Source organism: Asparagus officinalis, chromosome 4 (assembly GCF_001876935.1).
Source record: "Asparagus officinalis chromosome 4, Aspof.V1, whole genome shotgun sequence".
Lineage (NCBI taxonomy): Eukaryota > Viridiplantae > Streptophyta > Magnoliopsida > Asparagales > Asparagaceae > Asparagus > Asparagus officinalis.
In genome coordinates, this window is record NC_033797.1 from 30,518,191 (window position 1) to 30,538,326 (window position 20,136).

The 20,136-nt window shown below is 39.8% G+C and overlaps 1 protein-coding gene across 1 annotated transcript in view; it reads right to left on the reverse strand.

Moving 5' to 3' along the window:
- Positions 437-20,136, reverse strand: part of LOC109838436 (deoxyribodipyrimidine photo-lyase) — a 49,361-nt gene continuing 29,661 nt past the window's right edge. Inside the window, exons 3-10 of the mRNA XM_020406884.1 lie at positions 5,378-5,856; positions 4,429-4,669; positions 3,151-3,350; positions 3,014-3,050; positions 2,828-2,886; positions 1,998-2,079; positions 1,484-1,555; positions 437-989 (exon numbers count right to left, since the gene is read on the reverse strand). Coding sequence (XP_020262473.1) covers positions 804-989; positions 1,484-1,555; positions 1,998-2,079; positions 2,828-2,886; positions 3,014-3,050; positions 3,151-3,350; positions 4,429-4,669; positions 5,378-5,856 — 1,356 coding nt within the window. The 3' untranslated portion in view covers positions 437-803. The remainder of the gene's footprint in view (positions 990-1,483; positions 1,556-1,997; positions 2,080-2,827; positions 2,887-3,013; positions 3,051-3,150; positions 3,351-4,428; positions 4,670-5,377; positions 5,857-20,136) is intronic.

A 20,136-nucleotide genomic window follows, 5' to 3' on the forward strand; every position in this document is an offset into this window, starting at 1 on the left:
TCTAATATGTATTCTCATCTCAAAATGCTTAATACATGATCAGTATAATACTACGAACTATAAGATATAAATTTAACACGAAATCATAAAGTCTTTTTTTATCTGCTTCGTGATGTCCTTTCCAGTGGAATTTCACATCACTTCTAACTCATGCATATATAAATTTAACACGAAATCATAAAGTCTTTTTTTATCAGCTTTGTGATGTCCTTTCCAGTGGAATTCCATCACTTCTAACTCATGCATTCGAGCTCCAGATCTCACTAATCTACAGTATAATTCATCAGTTACTCCTAGTCAAGCGCATGAAGGACCGATCTAACAAGCTAACAATGAGTGCAATGACAATCTAACAAGCGCATGAAGATTGTAAATTACACTTACAATGAGTGCAATGACAATCTAACAAGCGCATGAAGGACCGATCCCAAGTAAATTCTCAAGAATTTGCTAATCATAGTTTTCGCGAGTCATTGCATTTTTAGACAAAAGTTAGACCAACTTGTACAACTGACTGCAACAAACTCTAAAGTTCGTTAGCACAATACGCCAACAAATCAGATATTTTAACCATTAGCAATTCTGCTTTACATTTTACTTTGGAAAATATGGTTAAATCTATATATATTCTTTTGAGCAAAAAGGAGCATACTCCCAACTCCAACAAAGCGCAGCTGTGATTTTCTTTTAGCTGACCAAGGTTAAATAAATTAGACCTCTCTTCCATAAGCAAAGATGACACTAGTTTACCTTGTCACATATCCATCTATAACCAGACAAAAAGAAAACTGCATTTTGCAGTTTCATCGTGGAGTCAAACTTCTAGATTGCTTTGCTGACAAACTTGAAGAACTGCTTAATTTCCTTTTCCTGGTCTCCCCAACCAACTTGTTCACATAGGCAATGTAGCCATCAACATCAAATTTTCTTTTGCAACCTGCATAATTCATGTATCGGATTTTCCCAAACACAGGTCTCTCTTTCCAGCCCTGCAATAAGAAAACATGGAACTATTTTTACCCAATACAAAGAACAGTTGACATGATAGTACCAGATTAGCCCAAAATGCCATAGCTATACACACGTGACTGTGTTGAGAAAACTATGTAGATACACTTCTTCTTTTTATCTGAACTTGATGAACTTAACATGTTATTTTAACTTCCTAAAGTTTCTTATTATAAATCTTCTCTACAGTTTAAACTTCTATAAAACTCCCAGAAGCCTCTGGATTGTATTAAGATGTTTAGAGAATTCTCATCTCCTATAGTAGATGACGCTCAAGAAAAGGGAGACTTCAGTTTCTTTTTCTTCTATTTTCTTTCTTTTTCCAACTTGCAACCTAGATCCACCTCTCAAAGGTGGAACTAGACAAGTGAAGGACAATGACTGAAATAGAAAACCTTAAGGACAAGCCATGAGTATGAAATACAGGCAGAAAGATAAACAAACATCCATGGTACATAAGTATTGATAAACAAACCTGATCATGGATCCCACATATGGACCACATGCAGCCAACATAGCCATTTGGATCTCTTCCATCTATCTGATACTGCAAGACAGAGAAAGCAAAGCATATAGTCAAACAAAAGGGATCACGTATTGATCCCAGTTATAGAAAGCTCTAAGAAGGTAAATAGCACAAGAATCATGGATGATCTCCCATGAAGAAAAAAACATGGTTTATCCTCCAATTAATTAATAGCTAAGAAGCATGGATATGGACATGGAGATGCAAAATGACAATTCCTCACAAATTAAGAATAAAGAATGCATGCATATATGTACGTAGTCATGTTTGTGTATGCAAAAAGTCAAAATACACTTCAAATGATATATAATAAAACATGATGATTACTTATTATCTGCTAAAAAACATTATTGCAATGTTCTATGCTTCAAACCGATGTCTCAAGACTCTCAGTCTCAGGTATATGAATTCAGATAAAAAGTACAAATAGGTCTTAAACACAACCTACAGAGAAGACGTATACCTTATCATTTAAATATATAGCTATTGAAAGTGCTTCTTCAGGGTTCGATGTCCATTCAAGGATTTTCTTGGCCCAATACATCCTGTAAAAACAAAAATATCAATTAAAGATAATGACATTTCCAGAAGATACTACCGTTGTATGTACGATCAGTAAGTAGGTTTTTAGTCAAATTCACTTTAAGAGAATTAAATATACTTGAATGGATGCCATACATTTAGTTTGTAATGTTTATTATACTTCTGACATCACTGTTGGCAGGTCAGCTAGGCCGTGTCACTGTAACAGGCTTCCCAGAAAGCACCAGGGTCAGCATACAATGAAGGGGATAATCCTTTAAGTAGTGTTGGGCAAAGAAAGTGGCTCTGGGCGGATAAAAGCGGCCATGGGGACTCAGATCAGTCAGTATAAAACTGAGTTACAACTTAACATGATAGTACAATTTCACTGCAATATTTTATACAATTTAACCATCCTCATTTAGAAAGATAACTATGATATATTATGTAAAACCTTAGCTAACATGTGTTTCTTTTCCAAAGTAACCTTCCTGTACAGGAACATAGAGTTTTCCAGAGTAACCCTCCCCCAAATAGGATTCTGACCTCTCAAACATCCATCCATGAGTAACCCTCCGCCAAACACACTTGTTTTCCATCAGAATGCATGAGAAGTACAAGAATATAGATACTATCAGGTAGTGTTGTGTATCACCAGAATGCATCCTCATAGGCAGTACTTCGAGGGAGAATAAGAACATTCATATAAACATTATCATAAGGCTGGCTGGATTCATCCAAAAATCAGGAACATTGGTTCTTTATTTTTACCTCATGAATCCATGCATCTTGCCATGATGAACCATCTCCAGTTGAGAGGCATTCCATAGCTAACAAAGGAGAAAATAATGTAGTTAGAGCAAGAAGGTGCTGTAACCTGTAACCACAAATCCAGTACTGTGATTTATATAAAAGATACTACCACTGTTCATAGGTGGAACTGTATCATAAACTTACAGGATCAACAGTTTTTGCTTTTTCTAGCTGCTCTTTCCTGCAAATCAGGAGACAGACGTAAATGAAGAGAATTACAAACATAAAATTAACATCTGATAACGATAATAGCGAATACGAAATCAAATCAAGACACTCACGTGTACAAATGCTCTCTTTTATCTGCAGCATGGTCCATCAATGTATTGCGAGCCCATTCCCATGCGCCTCGCAATGAGTCATACTGAGGTTGGTAATAGCAAAAGTTGTCAGCCAGTTCTCTTCGAATAATCAATTCCTCCAAGAATGTATCAACTGCCTGAGTAATTATCCATCTCTTATGAGTACTACTGTGAGATGGCTATACACAACCACACTTAATGTTTACAATGTTTGGCAATGACAAAACGACATATCAAGACATGATGTTAAAAAATGTTCAGATGGTTGAATGATATCCCATAAAAGATGGAGGCAACAGTGTGGCAATCCATCAGAAGCAATGCATTAAAAAATATAAAAGAAATGAGTAAATTGCCGCATAAGATCAGAAGCTTTGTTTCTAATTAGCATAATCTTGCTCTTCAAGTTGGCTCCTTCTATGGGTTTTACACACACACACACACACACACACATACATAGAAGATCACTAATGAATGTGTGTGTGTGTGTGTGTGTGTGTGTGTGTGTGTATAGAAGATCATTAATGAATTTATATATTTACATACTTGACGAACAAAAGTTGTTTAAAAACCTGATCCAATAATAAGATTTCCTTTTTGTTTCCTTGCATGCTAGCTGTTATTCATGTATTTTGACAAATTTAAGCAATTTAATTGTGAGCTCAAAGAATGTCTTAATCAAAACCGCGGAGAAGAAAAAGTATTCCTACAATACCCATGGCACAACAGTAAATTCCTCAGTAAATAACTTCAACCTTGCTTTCTTTTCCTTCTTTCAATATGCCCACTCTAAGATTTTTTGCATTGTTTGAGATGTTCAAAAAATGTTTCCCAGCAATTTCGTTATCCTTTCCTTACCCAACCTCATCCCCCACCTCCAAAATAAATAAATAAAACTTTTTCTGGCATTGATTAATGCCCCCACCTCCAAAATAAAGGAAATAAAACTTTTTCTGGCATTGATTAATGCCCCCATACTAACTTCAACCATTTCCCTGACATTTTTCCTTTTTAGCTGGAGCTTGATGAATCTAATGTTGATTATCTTCCGTTGGATGTCTTGTGACAAGTTGTTTCAATTGTACCCATCCATGAGCAAATGCGATAGTGAATTCATATTAGAATATGATTTCCAAGAATAAATATACACCAAAACTAAGTCACTAGATATATTTTAGTATGACGAAGCAACTATTCGATCTTAAGCATTTAGAGATAAAACTAATCAAAGAGAGAATAATACAAGAAGAAAATCACCTGGGGATTAGAATTTCTTAAGGACTTTGCTTCCAATGCACATCTTTGTGCAGAAATTTGTCCGAAGTGCAAATAAGGCGAAAGCCCTGACAACGCCTTCGGCTTTAATGGGTTGTTCCGGTCAGTGTGATAGTTTTTAAGCCTCTTTGTTAAAAACCCATCCTTGCTTCCCATTAACACCTCCATTGCGGCATCTTCCCCTGGTTCGCACCACCCGATCTCAGGCACCTCATATCCTTCACTAAAAGCATTAAATTACTCGCCATGTTTTAAGAAAATCAAAATAAAAGAGCTCTCCATATATGTGAAATTAAATGATATTTGGACAAAATAGCCTTTAAAGTATAAACCGTGCAGTACAGAAACCAAATACTGGTTTTCATCTCCTTCTGATAATCTATATTGCTGATTAGTTTACCATCTCTCCATCACCTGCTTTCAGCCAGTATATCAGAGGATTTTGAACCTATTTTTTGTCACCATATCTTCACTCAGGGAAATTTTCATCCTGAATCTTGTTAGGAAGACAGGATGCTCTGAGAATTACCTTTATGAGTACCAATTTCATTAAAATTTCAGTTTTTTACAGTATTTCCCAGTGGAAATTTCTACTAATAACCCTCTCACAATTCAAAAGGACATAGCAGAAGAAACCAATCCTATTAATGTACGCTTCCAAAAAAAATTACCTAAAAATCCATCAAGTACAACGGCTAGGTGCACTTTTCCACTCTCACGGGAAAAAAGGATCTTTCCTCTCTAAGTTACCTCAAATTCCGTTCCTGTCTTAAAGATCAAATCCAGGTTTAATAACAACAACAACCCATAATGCACTCTCCAGAATCTCAGAAACCATGTTAATAAAATCTTCTAATCTAAATATTTGCTAATACAATTCTTTTCATGGAAAAGAATATATTAAAAATGAAAAGAATCCAAAATGTCACACCTAACCACTTCAGCAATGAGTGCATCCCAATCAATCTCCGGCGGCTCACCAGCGCTCCACTCAACCTCGCTCCCCGAAATTTCAGGAAACTCAACAAGATACTCCGGCAACAACTTCTGAATCTTCGACCTAATCGTCTTCGCGCTGTACTCCAACTTCCCCGACGCCGCCCAAACCGGCACCACATTATGCGCATCCACCTCCAAAACCCTAACATTATCCCCCACTCTCCTCACAATCTCCTCTTTCCACTCCCTCACCGGCCTCAACGGCGAGAAGTCAGTAATCAACGTCGAAGCCCCACAATCCTCAACAAAGTTAGGGATTGTGTCGATTGCATCGCCTCTAAAGAGGAAGAAAGGGATGTTGAGGGATTTGAGCTTGGCGGAGAGCTGACGGAGGCCGCGGAGCATGAATCCGAGCTGGCGACCGTGGGCCCCAAGGAAGCGGTGGAAGAGGTTGAAGGCGACGGCGTGGCCCTGGTTTGGGTGCGGATTTGTTAGGGTTTAGGATCCGGATCCGGTTGGGGTTGATGGGGGAAGGGGATGGGGGAATTACAGCCGGTGCCATTGGGAGAGGAAAGGGTGCAGAAGAGAGGAGAGAGCTTTGGGTTTAAGTAGCAGGAGGTTGTGGAGGAGAAAGCGACACGCCATTGGGTAAGAGAACGGACTGTGGTGCCAACTGGATTGGCGATGGGTCCCATTCTCAGTGAATGGGTGAATTCTTGTGAGTTAATTGCTGGGTTGTTTTTGAAAACTAAGGCGGACGGTGGCGCAACGTATGAAACACCCGCCAGAGGAGCCCGTTGGGCCGAGAGTTGTAGGCCTTGTTCATCAAAAATTTTAGGCTTCATTTGGATACCATTGTGTTTTTCTTGTTGTGTTTTTATAAAAAAACATCATGATGTTGTGTTTTTCCCTTAAAATAATTTCAAAATATCATGTTAAGTATCTTTGATCAACACTAGTTTGACTCATTATAACATTAATATTAAAAATATTATTAATATATTCTATATTAATTATAATAAAATATATTATAAATAAAATATTATAATATTTAGTTTACATTATTATAGTATTATAAGTATTAAATGTAATGTAATATAATATTGTATAATGTATTATAATATTATATTATACTTTAATGAGTTATATTATATTATATTTATTATTATATTATAATTATTACATACTATTTTTCAAATAATTATATATTTAATTATTTTGGTATATGAATTTGTTATTGTTGTATATTATATTAATATTTTTATAATAATAATATTTTATTATTAATATAATATTATACTATTATTCATATAATATAATATTATTAATAATGTTAATATTATCTTATTACTAGTATGTTATTAATAAATTAATATATTATAAATATTTTAATATTATATAATATATTATAGTTTTTAATATGTTAGAGTTTATTAATAGTACTTTAATAATATATTAGTATTTATGATATAAATAAATATTATTATATTATGAATATATTATTTTTACATTAACATTTATTAACAAATAATTATTTTATTATTAAAAATTATTTTATTTTATAATAAATTATATTATTTATTACATAATATATTAATATTTTATATATTATATTGTATTTACTAGACAATATGTTTATAATAATATTATTATATTGTTATGGTATTATTAATATGTTACTATTATATAATATTTTATGTTACTATTATATAATATTTTATAATTATTAATTTATTTCAATTTATTTATTAAAAAGTTAATCATATTATAGCGATTATACTATTGTATAGTATATTATTATATTATTATTTATTATCAATAACTTTTTTATTATTTTTATTAGTTTATTTATATTTTATTATTATTTATTTATTTTATAATACATTATTAACATATTAAATATTAGTATTTAATATGTTAATATTATTATACAAGATATTTTATTTATTATATTTTGATATTATTTAATAAATATTATTAATATATTAAATTAACTATAATGTAGTATAGTGTATAGTATAATATAATAAGCATGTTGATAATAACTCTATATTAAATATATTTAATATATTATGTTAGATATTATATTAACACATTCTCAAACTCAAAACCAAAACATCAAACTTAAAACACCTAAAAGGTGTTTTGAAATAAGTGTTGTGTTTTTTGTTTGATGGTGATTTAGCTTAAAAACACCATGGTTTCCAAACACATTGTGTTTTGTTTTTAGCAAAAACACCATGGTAATATAATATAATAAGCATGTTGATAATAACTCTATATTAATTATATTTAATATATTATGTTAGATATTATATTAACACATTCTCAAACTCAAAACCAAAACATCAAACTTAAAACACCTAAAAGGTGTTTTGAAATAAGTGTTGTGTTTTTTGTTTGATGGTGATTTAGCTTAAAAACACCATGGTTTCCAAACACATTGTGTTTTGTTTTTAGCAAAAACACCATGGAAACAAGGAAAATACCATGGTATCCAAACGGAGCCTTAGTATATGATTTGGGTTTCAAGGATCAAAAAGTGTCATTTTTTGAGTTTTTGAATTCCACAATTGATGTTTGTTTTAACAAAATTTGTAGAATGTTGTATCCCAAAAAAATGCTAAAAACACTCATTTTTTAGAATTTGCCAAATCCTAAGAATGGGAGATGATTTAGTGTTGAAGAAATTTTCAAAAAAGACCCAATCCAAATTTTTTTAAAAAATTTGACCCACTCCACTTTTTATTACAGAAATAGACCCAATTTTTGGCCACGTTAGTATCTTGGCCAAAAACTAGGTCGTTGTAAAAAAATCAGCTTCCTAATTAATTGGGGTTAGCAACCATGACTAATTAGGACCACCCATTGTCACTTATAAGATTAGCACATCTAAACAAGTCGGGGTTGCGAAACTCGACTAATTTGGTCGGGGTTCCCAACTCCGACCATTTGAGAGTGATTTGGAATGCCCGCGCACACTGAACATTTGGCAGAGCTTGGGGATGCCCAAGTCGAAATAATCGGGGTTCCCAACCCCGACCATTTAGCAGAGTCTCCCCCACGCCTGAAGATGGGGAATCGGCTAACTCACCAAATAGTCGGGGTTCCCAACCCCGACTATTTATGGTGGATCTCGCTCGCTTATATATACGAACTGAACCCATTTCCCCCTCAAATTGTCGATTTTTTCTCTCTCTAACTCTAGTCTCTTCCATTCATCCGCATACCCGATTCTCCCTAATAGCACCCTAATGCCACTAGGAAAGAACACTAGAGGGGGTGAATATCGTTTATGCTAATCTAATCTGATTTAATACCAATTAAAACTAATTGACAAGTTATCCTAACAAATAAGATATGCAATGAGTTATTAGTAAGGATAAACAATATAAACAAGGGTGAAACAAGATAACCAAAAGATACAATTATGATAGGGCAATGTAAACAATGCAAACACACAATATGATCACGGAGTTTGAACCTTCCGTCCTACGTCTCTGCTCCCCACTCCCGGGGAGAAATCCACTATCACACCGGGTTTTCAACGATCACCCAAAAACGTTTACACCACACAATATCGGTTTTCAACGCTCACCGATCAACGTTCACAATCTTACAATGTAACTACACTAACTACCACACCAAGTGTTGGTCTCTAGCATGTGTCTCCCTCAAGTGTTAGGAATTACAACATCTCTCTAGGCATTACCACCTACCCCACTCCTTTTGGGACGACCCCGTCTCTCACCACACACTCCTCTTATCTCTCTAGGCATTACCACCTACCCCACTCCTTTTGGGACGACCCCGTCTCTCACCACACACTCCTCTTGGTGTACTAGTGTATTACAAACACTCCTTTTGGGACGACCCCGTCTCTCACCACACACTCCTCTTGGTGTACTAGTGTATTACAAAGTGAACCTCACAATTATAGATCACAGTACAAATGATTGTTCTCTAAATAAGGTGAGAACTTAATTAAGCACAACCCAAAGTTATAATCTCTCACATCCCCAATTATATTATACTATGTATAAAAATACTAGAAGCTCAAGTGGGTGTGTGTAATAATGACATTTAATAAAACAAACTAAACTCAAATAAATCTAGCTTTAAGGAAATAAAAAACAAACAAATAAATAGCTAGATAAAGAGTTTAGAAAAACTTCTCTATAGATCAAGAGAGAGAGGGAGAAGAGTTGGATGCTCAAATACAATTGATGATCTTCCTTAAGCTCTTGTGAAAATTGCTTCACAAACAAAACTCTTAAACACTCTTTTAAACAAACACAAAACACCCTTAAACTTATTTTAAACAATTCTCTTAACTCCATGAAACTGAGGATATGTGGGTATATTTATAGGAACCCTAAAGCCAAGAGAAAACAAGGCAAAAGGACCAAAAAAATCAAAACTAGAACAGGCTGGAAAAAACTAGCCGTTACAGTATCAGTCGGCTGATGAGCTAACCGTAGAGGCATTTTTCAGCTCATCAGTCGACTGACGGCCTTTATCAAACGACCAAAATAAAATAAAAACTTTTGACAACTGCAGGCACTTTTATCAGTCGACTGATCGATCGACTGATTGCATCAGTCGACCGACCAATCTACTGATAACAAGTATACAACCTGATTAAAATAGAAAATCTGATTTTCAAAACTCTTTTACAAATAGCAAATAAAATTAGGAAAATGTAAAACTTTGAAAAATTATTGTAAACATGATAATATACATGTTACAAAAACTAGTTTTCATAAATCACCTCCAAAATATGAAAACTCTTCATTTTTCAAATATGTCCAAAAACATGAAAACTAAACATACATGTTTTTGACATTTGACTTAACAAACTTTTAAAACTTTGTGAGATATTTTTATAGACTTGATAAACTATGTATAAAGTGATGTTGAAGTCTCTAAACTAATAAAATAATATTTTATCAAAAACACCTATATTTTAATAAAATCAATAAATATGTGTGTGTGATTAATATGAGCTTAAAGTATCTACACATAAGTATAAATCTAAAACTAAATTATCCAACCTTGATAGATCTTCATTGTAGCTCAACTTGGTACACTTTGCGGATGAAACTTGAACTTGGATCTTCAACATGAATTGCATTGCTTCATTCCACTATTCCGCCAACCTCTATTGGATATGATCGTTGAAACTCAATTCCATCCATCCTCTAACATGTTGTTCGCCTAGAATAAATACAAAACACAAATACTAGACAAACAACATTAGTTGTAAATTATTTGTTAATCATCATCAAAACAAAAGGACCCAACAATCTCCTCCTTTTTGATGATGACAAACAATTTACAAAAAGAGATATATGCATGAAAGGAAATTAATATGTAAATTAGAATTATCATGCATATAACCAAAACAAGATATACTCACAATATTTCTCCCCCTTTGATAATATCAAAAAGAAAAAAAATAAAAGAATGAAGAGAGCAAAAGCTCCCCCTACAAATAAGCACGGCGAGTATAAAACAAATATAGGGATTGCTCCTCCTATCAAAATACCTTATGGAATATATGCAATGAAGTACAAGGCAAACATGTGAGCAAGCATAAACATGCTAAATATCACTCACATTCAAAAAGACAATGAGAACACAATTAGATATGTCATTATGAAATAGTGTCTCATGGCAAAAACCTATAAACCATGTATAAAATAGATTTATGAAAACAAGAAAATAGAAAACATGAGAATCATGAAAAACGTTTTCGAATGAAAACAAATCACTCAAATGAAATCATAAATCAAGATTTAAATCATAAAACAAAAGTTTTCAAAAACCAAGAAAAATAAAAACATTAAAAATCTTAGTTAAAAAAATCAAATTTGTTTTGGTACCCAAGTGTTCTTAGTATCAAAAGGTTTAGGGACATGACCCCTATTATTTAAGCTCAAAGCCCTTGGGTTATGAACCTATTAGGGCACATTTAGTGCACTAATCCGGTCATAATAATAATCTTGCAAATGATCCTTCCGATTGCAATATGTGCAATGAAAGAGATCCATTTGTTTTTGTGGACCACTAACTCGTGTACGGGAAATATTTACAAACATGGATGGTCTTTTAAAATTATCTTGCAAATGTGAAACTCTTTTCAAATCAAAATAAAATTTGGCCAAATGACCAAATCTACCACAAAAATCACATTTAAACACATGAGCATGCTTATGATGAACATGATGAGTATGTACATGTGTATGTGCAAAATGTGATGATGAAGAAACTTGGTGGGATGCACAAGGAGTATTAATATTCTTATGTTTGTGTGCATCATAGCAAAATTTAGCAAGATGATCTTTACGATCGTAATTTGTGCATTTGTAGACTTTGCTATATATGTGTGCATAATGAGTGGATAATTTTGACTTAGACTTGGCACACATATCCATAAGCTTTTTATGGCTATTAATGTATGTTTTCAAAGTTGAATCTAAAGATGAAATGTGTTTATTCACAAGATTCAGATCTTCATTATTAGGCACATATGCATTTTTATTAGAAGTATAACATATATAGTCATTTATAAAAGAAGTAGTATCAATTTTTATGTTCTCTACTTCTAATATGACATTATTGTAGGCGTCTAAAAATACTTATAGATATCCAAACACAACTCAAAAATCAAAAGAACACAACAGTAGCTCTAAACTGTATCGGAAAACCCGAGACAGTGTGGATTGTCTCGCATCACGAGATAGTATGGACTACCTCGTGATCCGAGACAGTTCTGAGGAGTTCGGAAGTTGCCAAGGCATGTACATGACACGTGGCCATTAATTGTCAAAGAACATGTGAGACGTTGCGAGCAAAAATCATGTCGATAACTGCCAAAATAATAGCATTAAAACATGGGAGAGCGGTTACAAAACGGCTAGGAAGTTCACGCATTCCGAGAAAGTCAGGACTGTCTTGGAAGCCGAGATAGTTACAATTGTCTCGATCGTCGAGACAGTCATGACTGTCTCGACCGTCGAGACAATCATGACTGTCTCATTTTTCCGCCGAGACAGTCATGACTGTCTCAGAAGCAAAACTCCCCTATCATCTCCTGATTTAAGTTATACTTTCCAGAGGCTATAAATACCCCCTAGGACCATTAATGAAGAGGATCCAAGCACAGAGAGCATAGAGCAGGGAGGCTATTACTGGAGCAATTGGTCAGAGATTTTCAAAAGGATTGGGCGAATTTCAAGAGTTCATCTCGTTTCAACAACTGGGAGATTCCTTAAGATCTAAACTTTGACTTGATCTTGAGAAGAGTGTTCATCTTACTTTGATAAGATATTCACTGACTCTATTCTTGCTTCTAAACGAAGGAAGAATCCCAAAACCTTCACGATTCAATCAGAATTCGTGATTTTGTGATCCACGGGCTAACGCACCCCCAGCACAGGCGAAGATCCCACAAAAATAAGAGTTGATAAACAATTTCTGTATTATTTTCTAGGAAGTTATAATTTTATTAATTTTATTATGTAATTCATTGTAAGCGACTAAAGTTTTTAATGGATTCCATAATGAGAACAATTTCCAACGAAAACAAACTGACAACCACAGTGGGAGCCAACGGTCTCGCAACCGAGACCGTCGTGTCGCAGCTGATCAAGATACCGGTTGAATCCACGGTCGAGTACGAGTTCGACCAAACCAAGTTTGAGGAATATCTCTCATCATCCTCTTCAAGATCTTCATTGTCTCGCAAGTACAAGAGGATCTCACCATTGAAGAAGGCTTACATACCAAAGAAGGCCCAATGTGAAGACTCTCACCCAATCATTGCCGAGGTCTCCCCTCGCAACATTATCCCAGCAACCTCCAAAGCCAGAAGCTCTGCTCACGATGATTCCTCCCTAATTAAGGAATCGTTCGATCGAAGTTCGCCAACTCTGACGAAGAGGGCTAGTCAGATACAATGCCAACAGCTCACTCGTCAAATGGCTAAGGCCTTAGAACAAACCGACGGGGTTTGCTGCTACGCGGACCTAGAGTCGAGGAAGCATCAAGTGGTCCAGTCACCCTAATGACAAACCACTCACATCTCTGTTAAACTTACGACGGAGGAACGGACTCTCTTCAAAAGGTCTCATTCGACCCTCAAAGAACGCATACAAAAGTATCGTGCAAACGCCGCTCATACCCTTGCTCTCTTGCAACAAAGACGAGGAGAAAAAAAAGGACATGGTGTCTAAAGAATCACCAAAGAATCGCAAAGTTTAGTTTTCTAAATCTGAACTTATGAAAAAATCAAATTGGCGGGTCACATCCTTCAACCGTGACAGTCTCCACTGTCACGGCCAAAGAAAAGTTGCCGAGGTCTCCTCTTCAACCCTGTTGACGTCTGTGCCTGTTCCGTCTATTACAACCACATCTGCTACGTCACCGGTGGAGCCTTGGGTCAGTCCTGACCTGTCAAAATTCAAAGTCACAATAGCGGATCGTCTCGGTCATTTACCTGATGATCGAGGCAAAGCTTCAATTAAAGAACGATTAGGTCTGATAAATGAACCCCGAGTAAATTCTTATGCCGGGGATCGTAAGTATTCTCCTATCAGGACAAAGTAATCCCAGGAGGGGAAAACTTTAATTTCTTCTCGTTTGGGGCCTGTAAAGACTCCATGCCCTCAAGGAGTTGGATCTAAACATATAACCTTGGATCACTCAGAGGCGATGATAAGTCGTCCTGCGTATGTCAACAAGGCTCAAACACAAAAACAAAAAATAAGTTGCTCTAGTCACCATACTGATGAGTTGTACTATTAAACTAAGGGTGGAAACAAATCACGAAAAAGGACTGTTCGAGAAACAAGTCATCATTGTGTATGTGAAAAGCTTATCAAAGTAGTGTTGTCTGAATGCAGCTGCTCTAAAGTCGAACCGCCAAGGGTTTCTGTATTCTAGAGACTTTCTACCGAAATGTCAAAGCCTAAGACAAAGTGTTTTCGCAAAAGAATATCTGTCGTTCAACATAATGAGCTTCCAGAGGTCACTATTAACATGACCGACAGAAGAAAACGACATTCAGTCAACCCTGATCCTGATTTTTCTCTGGGAGGGAGAGTTGATCAAAGCCTCTCTCAAAGAATGTCACGGCTATAGCTAAGGGCCACTAGACGTAGAGATTATAGGAGAATGCATGAAGGGTTGTCTTCAGATGAGGAACTCTCAGATACTTATTCTGTAGTTACATCTGATGATACAATGTCCAGTGTAGGACAAGCCAGGCAATTATTCACAATCACCCCTGATCAGTTTGCTCAAATGTTTCAAGAATCTCTAACCAAACAACGTGAAGAAATTAGAGCTGAGATGAAGATGGAAATGGAGTTGTCTATTCAACAAATAAGAAAATTTTAAGCTCAACGGCTTTAACCTTTTGAGTCTAGTCAGCGAGCTGAATCCAGCTGCCACACTCAAAATGTTGCAAATGACAGTGACCCAGAAGTTGATAAAGTCATTTTTACTGATGCACCTCCTAATAACAATAACGGTGTGGGTTGTTCAACGGATCCTCCTAATAACAATATTGGGGGTAGTTCAATTGCACCTCTTAATAACACTGGGGGTGGCCCAATTATTTCTCCTCAACATCACTCAAAGAGAGATGAAGATGAGGATAAGAAAATGCAAGACCTTAAAAACAAAGTCAATGCTCGTGGAGAAAAAGCAGGGTCAGAGTTTGTCAAATGTCATTTCCCTCTATCTGCCATATTGATGGTGACTTCTGGGAGTTCATCGTTGTAGGGTGAAAATTTGATTCTTCCGAAGAAAGGAGTTTCGTTTGTATTTATAAGAAAGCTTATTTACCTGCCATATTGATGGTGACTTCTGGGAGTTCATCGTTGTAGGGTGAAAATTTGATTCTTCCGAAGAAAGGAGTTTCGTTTGTATTTATAAGAAAGCTTATTACAAACTAACAAATCAAATGTTTACAACAGAAGCAGAGGGAAGGCCCTCTTTGTTTTGTGTGGGGACTTTAGGTGGCTATAGGACGCTTCGCTCGATGCTCGGGTCGAGTCTGCTTCCCTTGGACCGTTTGAATGAGGTTGCTGGAGAGCTTCAGTTCGCAGTAGAAGCTCGGGGTAATGGAGTTCGGGTCTGCTTAATTCGTCGGCGATCGGAGCTCGGAACTAGGCAGCAGTGCTGTAATGCAAGGATTTGCTAACAGCTTGGTCTCAACTCTTTTTTCTCCAAGTTTTGCGACCTCTCTTCCATCGTGCTGGAAGGGGCTTTTAAATGAAAGAAGGACAGCTCGACTTCTCCTTGAATTGTGGGATGTGACCACATCCTCTTCAGAGACGTCTCGCCGTTCCTCGATACCATGAACGGTCATTCCAGGGATTGTGCTCTATGTCCTGTCACCTACGATGGGAAGGCCCATTCTTGTGTGTGAGGCAACGAACGACTGCTATCCGAGTGGATTTGACCAGCATTAATGAACCGCATTTATGAGTTCGCAGATCGATGAAGTGTCTGTCCGATCACTTGTACTGTGCGTGACCGCCCGACGTGCTTTGAGCACGGTGCTTTCTCCTTTCCGGTCAGGAGAGGCGGTGAAGTAGGTGTACAGTACTCGAGTGGGTCTAGCCAGCTTGCCGAGTGCCGGCGGATCCAGCTCTTGGCTCAGACATCCGAGGTGAGTCGCATTTATGAATGCTCAGGTTGACTCGACACCTGTCCAGGCTTTCGTGCTGCGCGTACTGCGAGCGGCCGTTTGACGGTCCTGGGGTACTGTGCTCTCTCTCCCTTCGGGTCGAGAGAGATGGGAAGGTCCATCTCAGCACGTGGGGTAGTGGATACCCAGCTGTACTGACGGTTTTGGGGCTTGCTGGCGGATTCGACTCCGAACTCGGGCAGGCGAGTTGAGCGAAGAGCGAATTTCCGCCATCCTGATCGACCCTGACTCATGCTGGCGAGTCGACCGTTAGGCGAACCTGGACTTGAGTACAGTCGACGTCTACGCGGTTTAGGTCCGTGCCAGAGAACTGGGCGTGCGAACTCTTCTCGTAGGCAAATTTCCTGTAGACCCATAGAGGTATTTTTTACCGTCTACAAGACCCCCTTCAAAGTTTTCAGACCTAAACTGGCTTGCGTGTGGTCTGGAATACTTTGAATGAAGAAATTGTTGGCGAAGCAAGTGCCTTCGATTTCTCTTAGGATTTTTAGCAAATCCTCAGCTATCAACGGGTTTGATGTGCCTTTACCGATTACCGTTTGAATCGGGCTAGCCATACTATTCTCCTCAGTATGATGAGTTGTCGAACAGTTTCTCTTAGGCTTAATGCTAAGATTTCTGCTCTAACCCTTAGCCATCTGGGGCGTGGGTTTCAACCGTTTAAGCAAGGTCATTCTTTTGGCTTTGTTCGTAATTTTACCTTTGAGGGCGAATGCATCGTCAAGGCGAAATTAGTTTTTGAGAGCCAATTTTCGCGCGACTCGTGGGGTTATGCCCAGTATTTGCAGGCGAAACCCTTCCTTTTGTAGGCGGAACCGGATCTGACGGGAGATGAGCCACGTGTCTGCTGATAGAGCCTCGTGCTTCCCAGCTAAGACATTGGATCGTGGCGATCGTGACTTGACAGCACGATCTTCGTGCGTTTCGCCCTGCGACGTATCGTGGCCGTGGTTCTCGGACTCAACCGTCGGATTCAAACGCTAATCTCGGTCCCTTCGATGCACTGAGGGTGATCTGGGCCGTCGAATTTGATCGTGGCCCCGTTTCCTGTCCGTTAGGGTTTTCGCCTTTCGAGGGCAGTCGTGGCCACGTGGACAACTCCGCCCTTCTAAATCAGCCGTTTTCCTCCATTGGGAGTTACCGTGCTTTCAAATCTTGAAAGGGAACATCCAAGGAAAGAATTCCCGCTTCCTCTCACAATGGCTCCGAAATCCAAGAGGTGTAAAGTGAGGGGTGCAGGCCCCGGACGTTACTCCGACCGTCTCTCTGCCGGCATGCCTGCTGGTGCTCTGGAGTCGTGCCCAGGTACGTTGATGGATTCGTTGGGCGATCCCTTGCAGGCCTTAGGCGTCGGATTTAGGGAGATGAGTGTTGCTTATTTCCCCGATTTGGGGCAAAGTTTGCCCTATTTTGCCTTTAGAGGATGAGTACTGTCCCCGCGGGCGAATTCTCCAGTGGGGAGGAGACGAACCCCCTTTTCGTAAGGCGAGTTCGGCCCTTCCCATTAGAGGGGAGTGTAGTCCGTAGGGACAGACCTCGTTCGAAGTGGGTTCCCCCTTTCGATAGGCGATTTCGCCTTCCTATGTTCGATGGGCGATTTCACCTCTACAGCGGATTTTGTCTCAATTGACTTTCTATTTCTTGTTGCAGCGACCTTCCCTGATGAGGCTTTCCCGGAGGGTGTGGCCGTTGGCCACGTCGGGGCTAAGAGCTACACGGCCCCTTCTCGTTTTCCCTCGTTGGCTCCAGTACCCTTGTTCACTGCTGATAAGCTGCATGGTCTGGTACAGAGGGTCACGGATGGTCATCACTTGACCCTGCGCGAGCTGACGACCAATGCGGCGCTGACAGATGAGGCCAGGGCAGAGCTGCCGAAACCTCAATTTCTGTTCGGCGACTCCATGACCGACCCTTCTGCCCTGTTGCTCAAAGAGAGCCGGTGGTTCCGCACGGTAGAGGGGACCCATTATTACCTCCCCAGCATGCCGAGAGGGTTTTCGATTGTTGAGCTGCGGTCCCTCGCGATTCCTCGGACGATGAACTGGGATTTGACCCCCACTCAGGACGGGGTCACTTGTGGCGTCTTTACGGGTTCTACGGCTGGGTATGGAGTGGAGAGCTCATGTAAGCGCGTGACGGGTCTGCGCCCTGGCTTAGTGTCTGCTGAACCGCCCGTGGGGGAATCGACAGCGGTGGCGGAGACTTTCCGTCACCGCTTCTTCCGAGTCGGTGGAAGCTTTCCCCCGAAGGACTTTAGAGCCCCGGGGTGGGTTTACTCTGCACCTGGCAGTGACACGTGGTGGTCCAAGATCACCGACTATGTTTTGGCCGAGAATGCTGACCTCAAGGGCACAGAGCTGTATGTGGCCATCGAAGCCACTCGACATGGCCTGCGGATCAACGCTTCTCAATTCCATAGCATTCTGGAATTGTATTGTGCGGAAAGCGGCACGTTTTTCACTCCCAATGGTGAGCTTGGTATCACCCCCTTCGAGATGCACGACGTGTCAGGGCTACCTCTGGGAGACTTCCCTTATGAGGAATACGTCCCTGATCAAGATGAGATCGATCAGCTGTCGGACAATTCCCCTCTGGCGGTTGAAACTCTGTGGGAGTTACTCTGTCACTTCCACATATGCCTCAGTACCTTAGGGGCCTCGGATCATAAGGGGAAGAGGAAGAAGACCCCAGGGATTAGCCACAAGAATTGGGCTGATTATCTGTTCCCTGGGAACGATGTCAAGGGGAAGCCCGCTCTCCCGTTAGGCGCGTGCGACCAGCCCGAAGTGGAGGCGAGGACAGCTAAAGAAGGAAGCACCATTACTCTTGACCGCGACGAGGGCGGATTTAAGGCTGGTACGGTCCTTCACTCATTCCATCATCAGGCGAAGTTTCTCATTTCGGGGAAGGCGCTGCTCGCGGGGTACCTCATGTTATGGCTGAAGAGGTGCGTAATCCCCACTCACTCCTTCGAGGCTCTTCCTATAGAGGTCGTGTATCCGGCGGTTTGCCTGGCTCACGGGAAGTCTTATTCCCTGGTATCGGCGACGATAGCGTGCATCCATCGGGGGCTCCGTACTCTGACGAAATTCTGCCGTGTGTCGGTCCTTGATGAGGGGTAAGGAGTAGTTATAAAAAACCCCAATCCTAGGGTGGGGCTACCGTACACCTACTTGATGGCGTAGTTCGTATACCACTGCGAATGTTTGATGAGCGCTCCGGCGGCGCTCCAGGGCGATAAGTTTGTCCCCTTCGTCCAGCGCTTGGAGAGGTGCTCTTGGAAATGCAAGGACATCCCTGATGCCAGGAAGACGCTCTCCCACTTCGGGCATTATAATTTTCGCCGCTTCTTCCCTTATTTCAGCGGGGGCGGATATGGAGAATCTCTCAGGGATGCTCCGACAGCGGATCACTACACGGTCCTTACTCGTGGTGCCTTTCGCTGGTTGGTGAATATCCGACCGGGGTATCACATTCTGAGAACGGGCCCTACATGCTATCTCGAGCCATATATCCCCTGCAGGTTCGCCCGCCAGTTTGGGTACGATCAATTGTATGTGGGTAATGCCAACCCCCACCTAAACTTCGAAGGAGGACTAGTTGACGGAGCTCGGGGATGGTTCTGGACCCATGCTGGAGGCACCCAGGCCCGCTTTGAGTTGCCCGCGAAGGACCGCGATTTACACCACACGCTCTTATACTGCCGCTGGTATCGGGGCGCTAGTGCTGATCCTGCCAATTTCTGGTTCCAGAACTCATGTCTGGTGGAACGCGATCGTCCTGTCAGGGGTCCTCTCCGTTCTTCGAGGCGAAGGGGCCACCAAATCGCTAGGGAGTTGTTCTCGGAGGATCCAGTTGAGGATTCCGAGGGTTTTGATGCTGGTTTGGACGAATCTGAGGTTCCCGAGATTCGAGCTCCAGTCCAGAGTCTGACAATCGGACAAATGGGGGCGCCGCTTCTATCTCCGAGTAGCTCGCTTCTCTCGAAGCGTCAGCGGGAGGCAGTGGCTGAGAGTTCCCGAGCGGGGGCG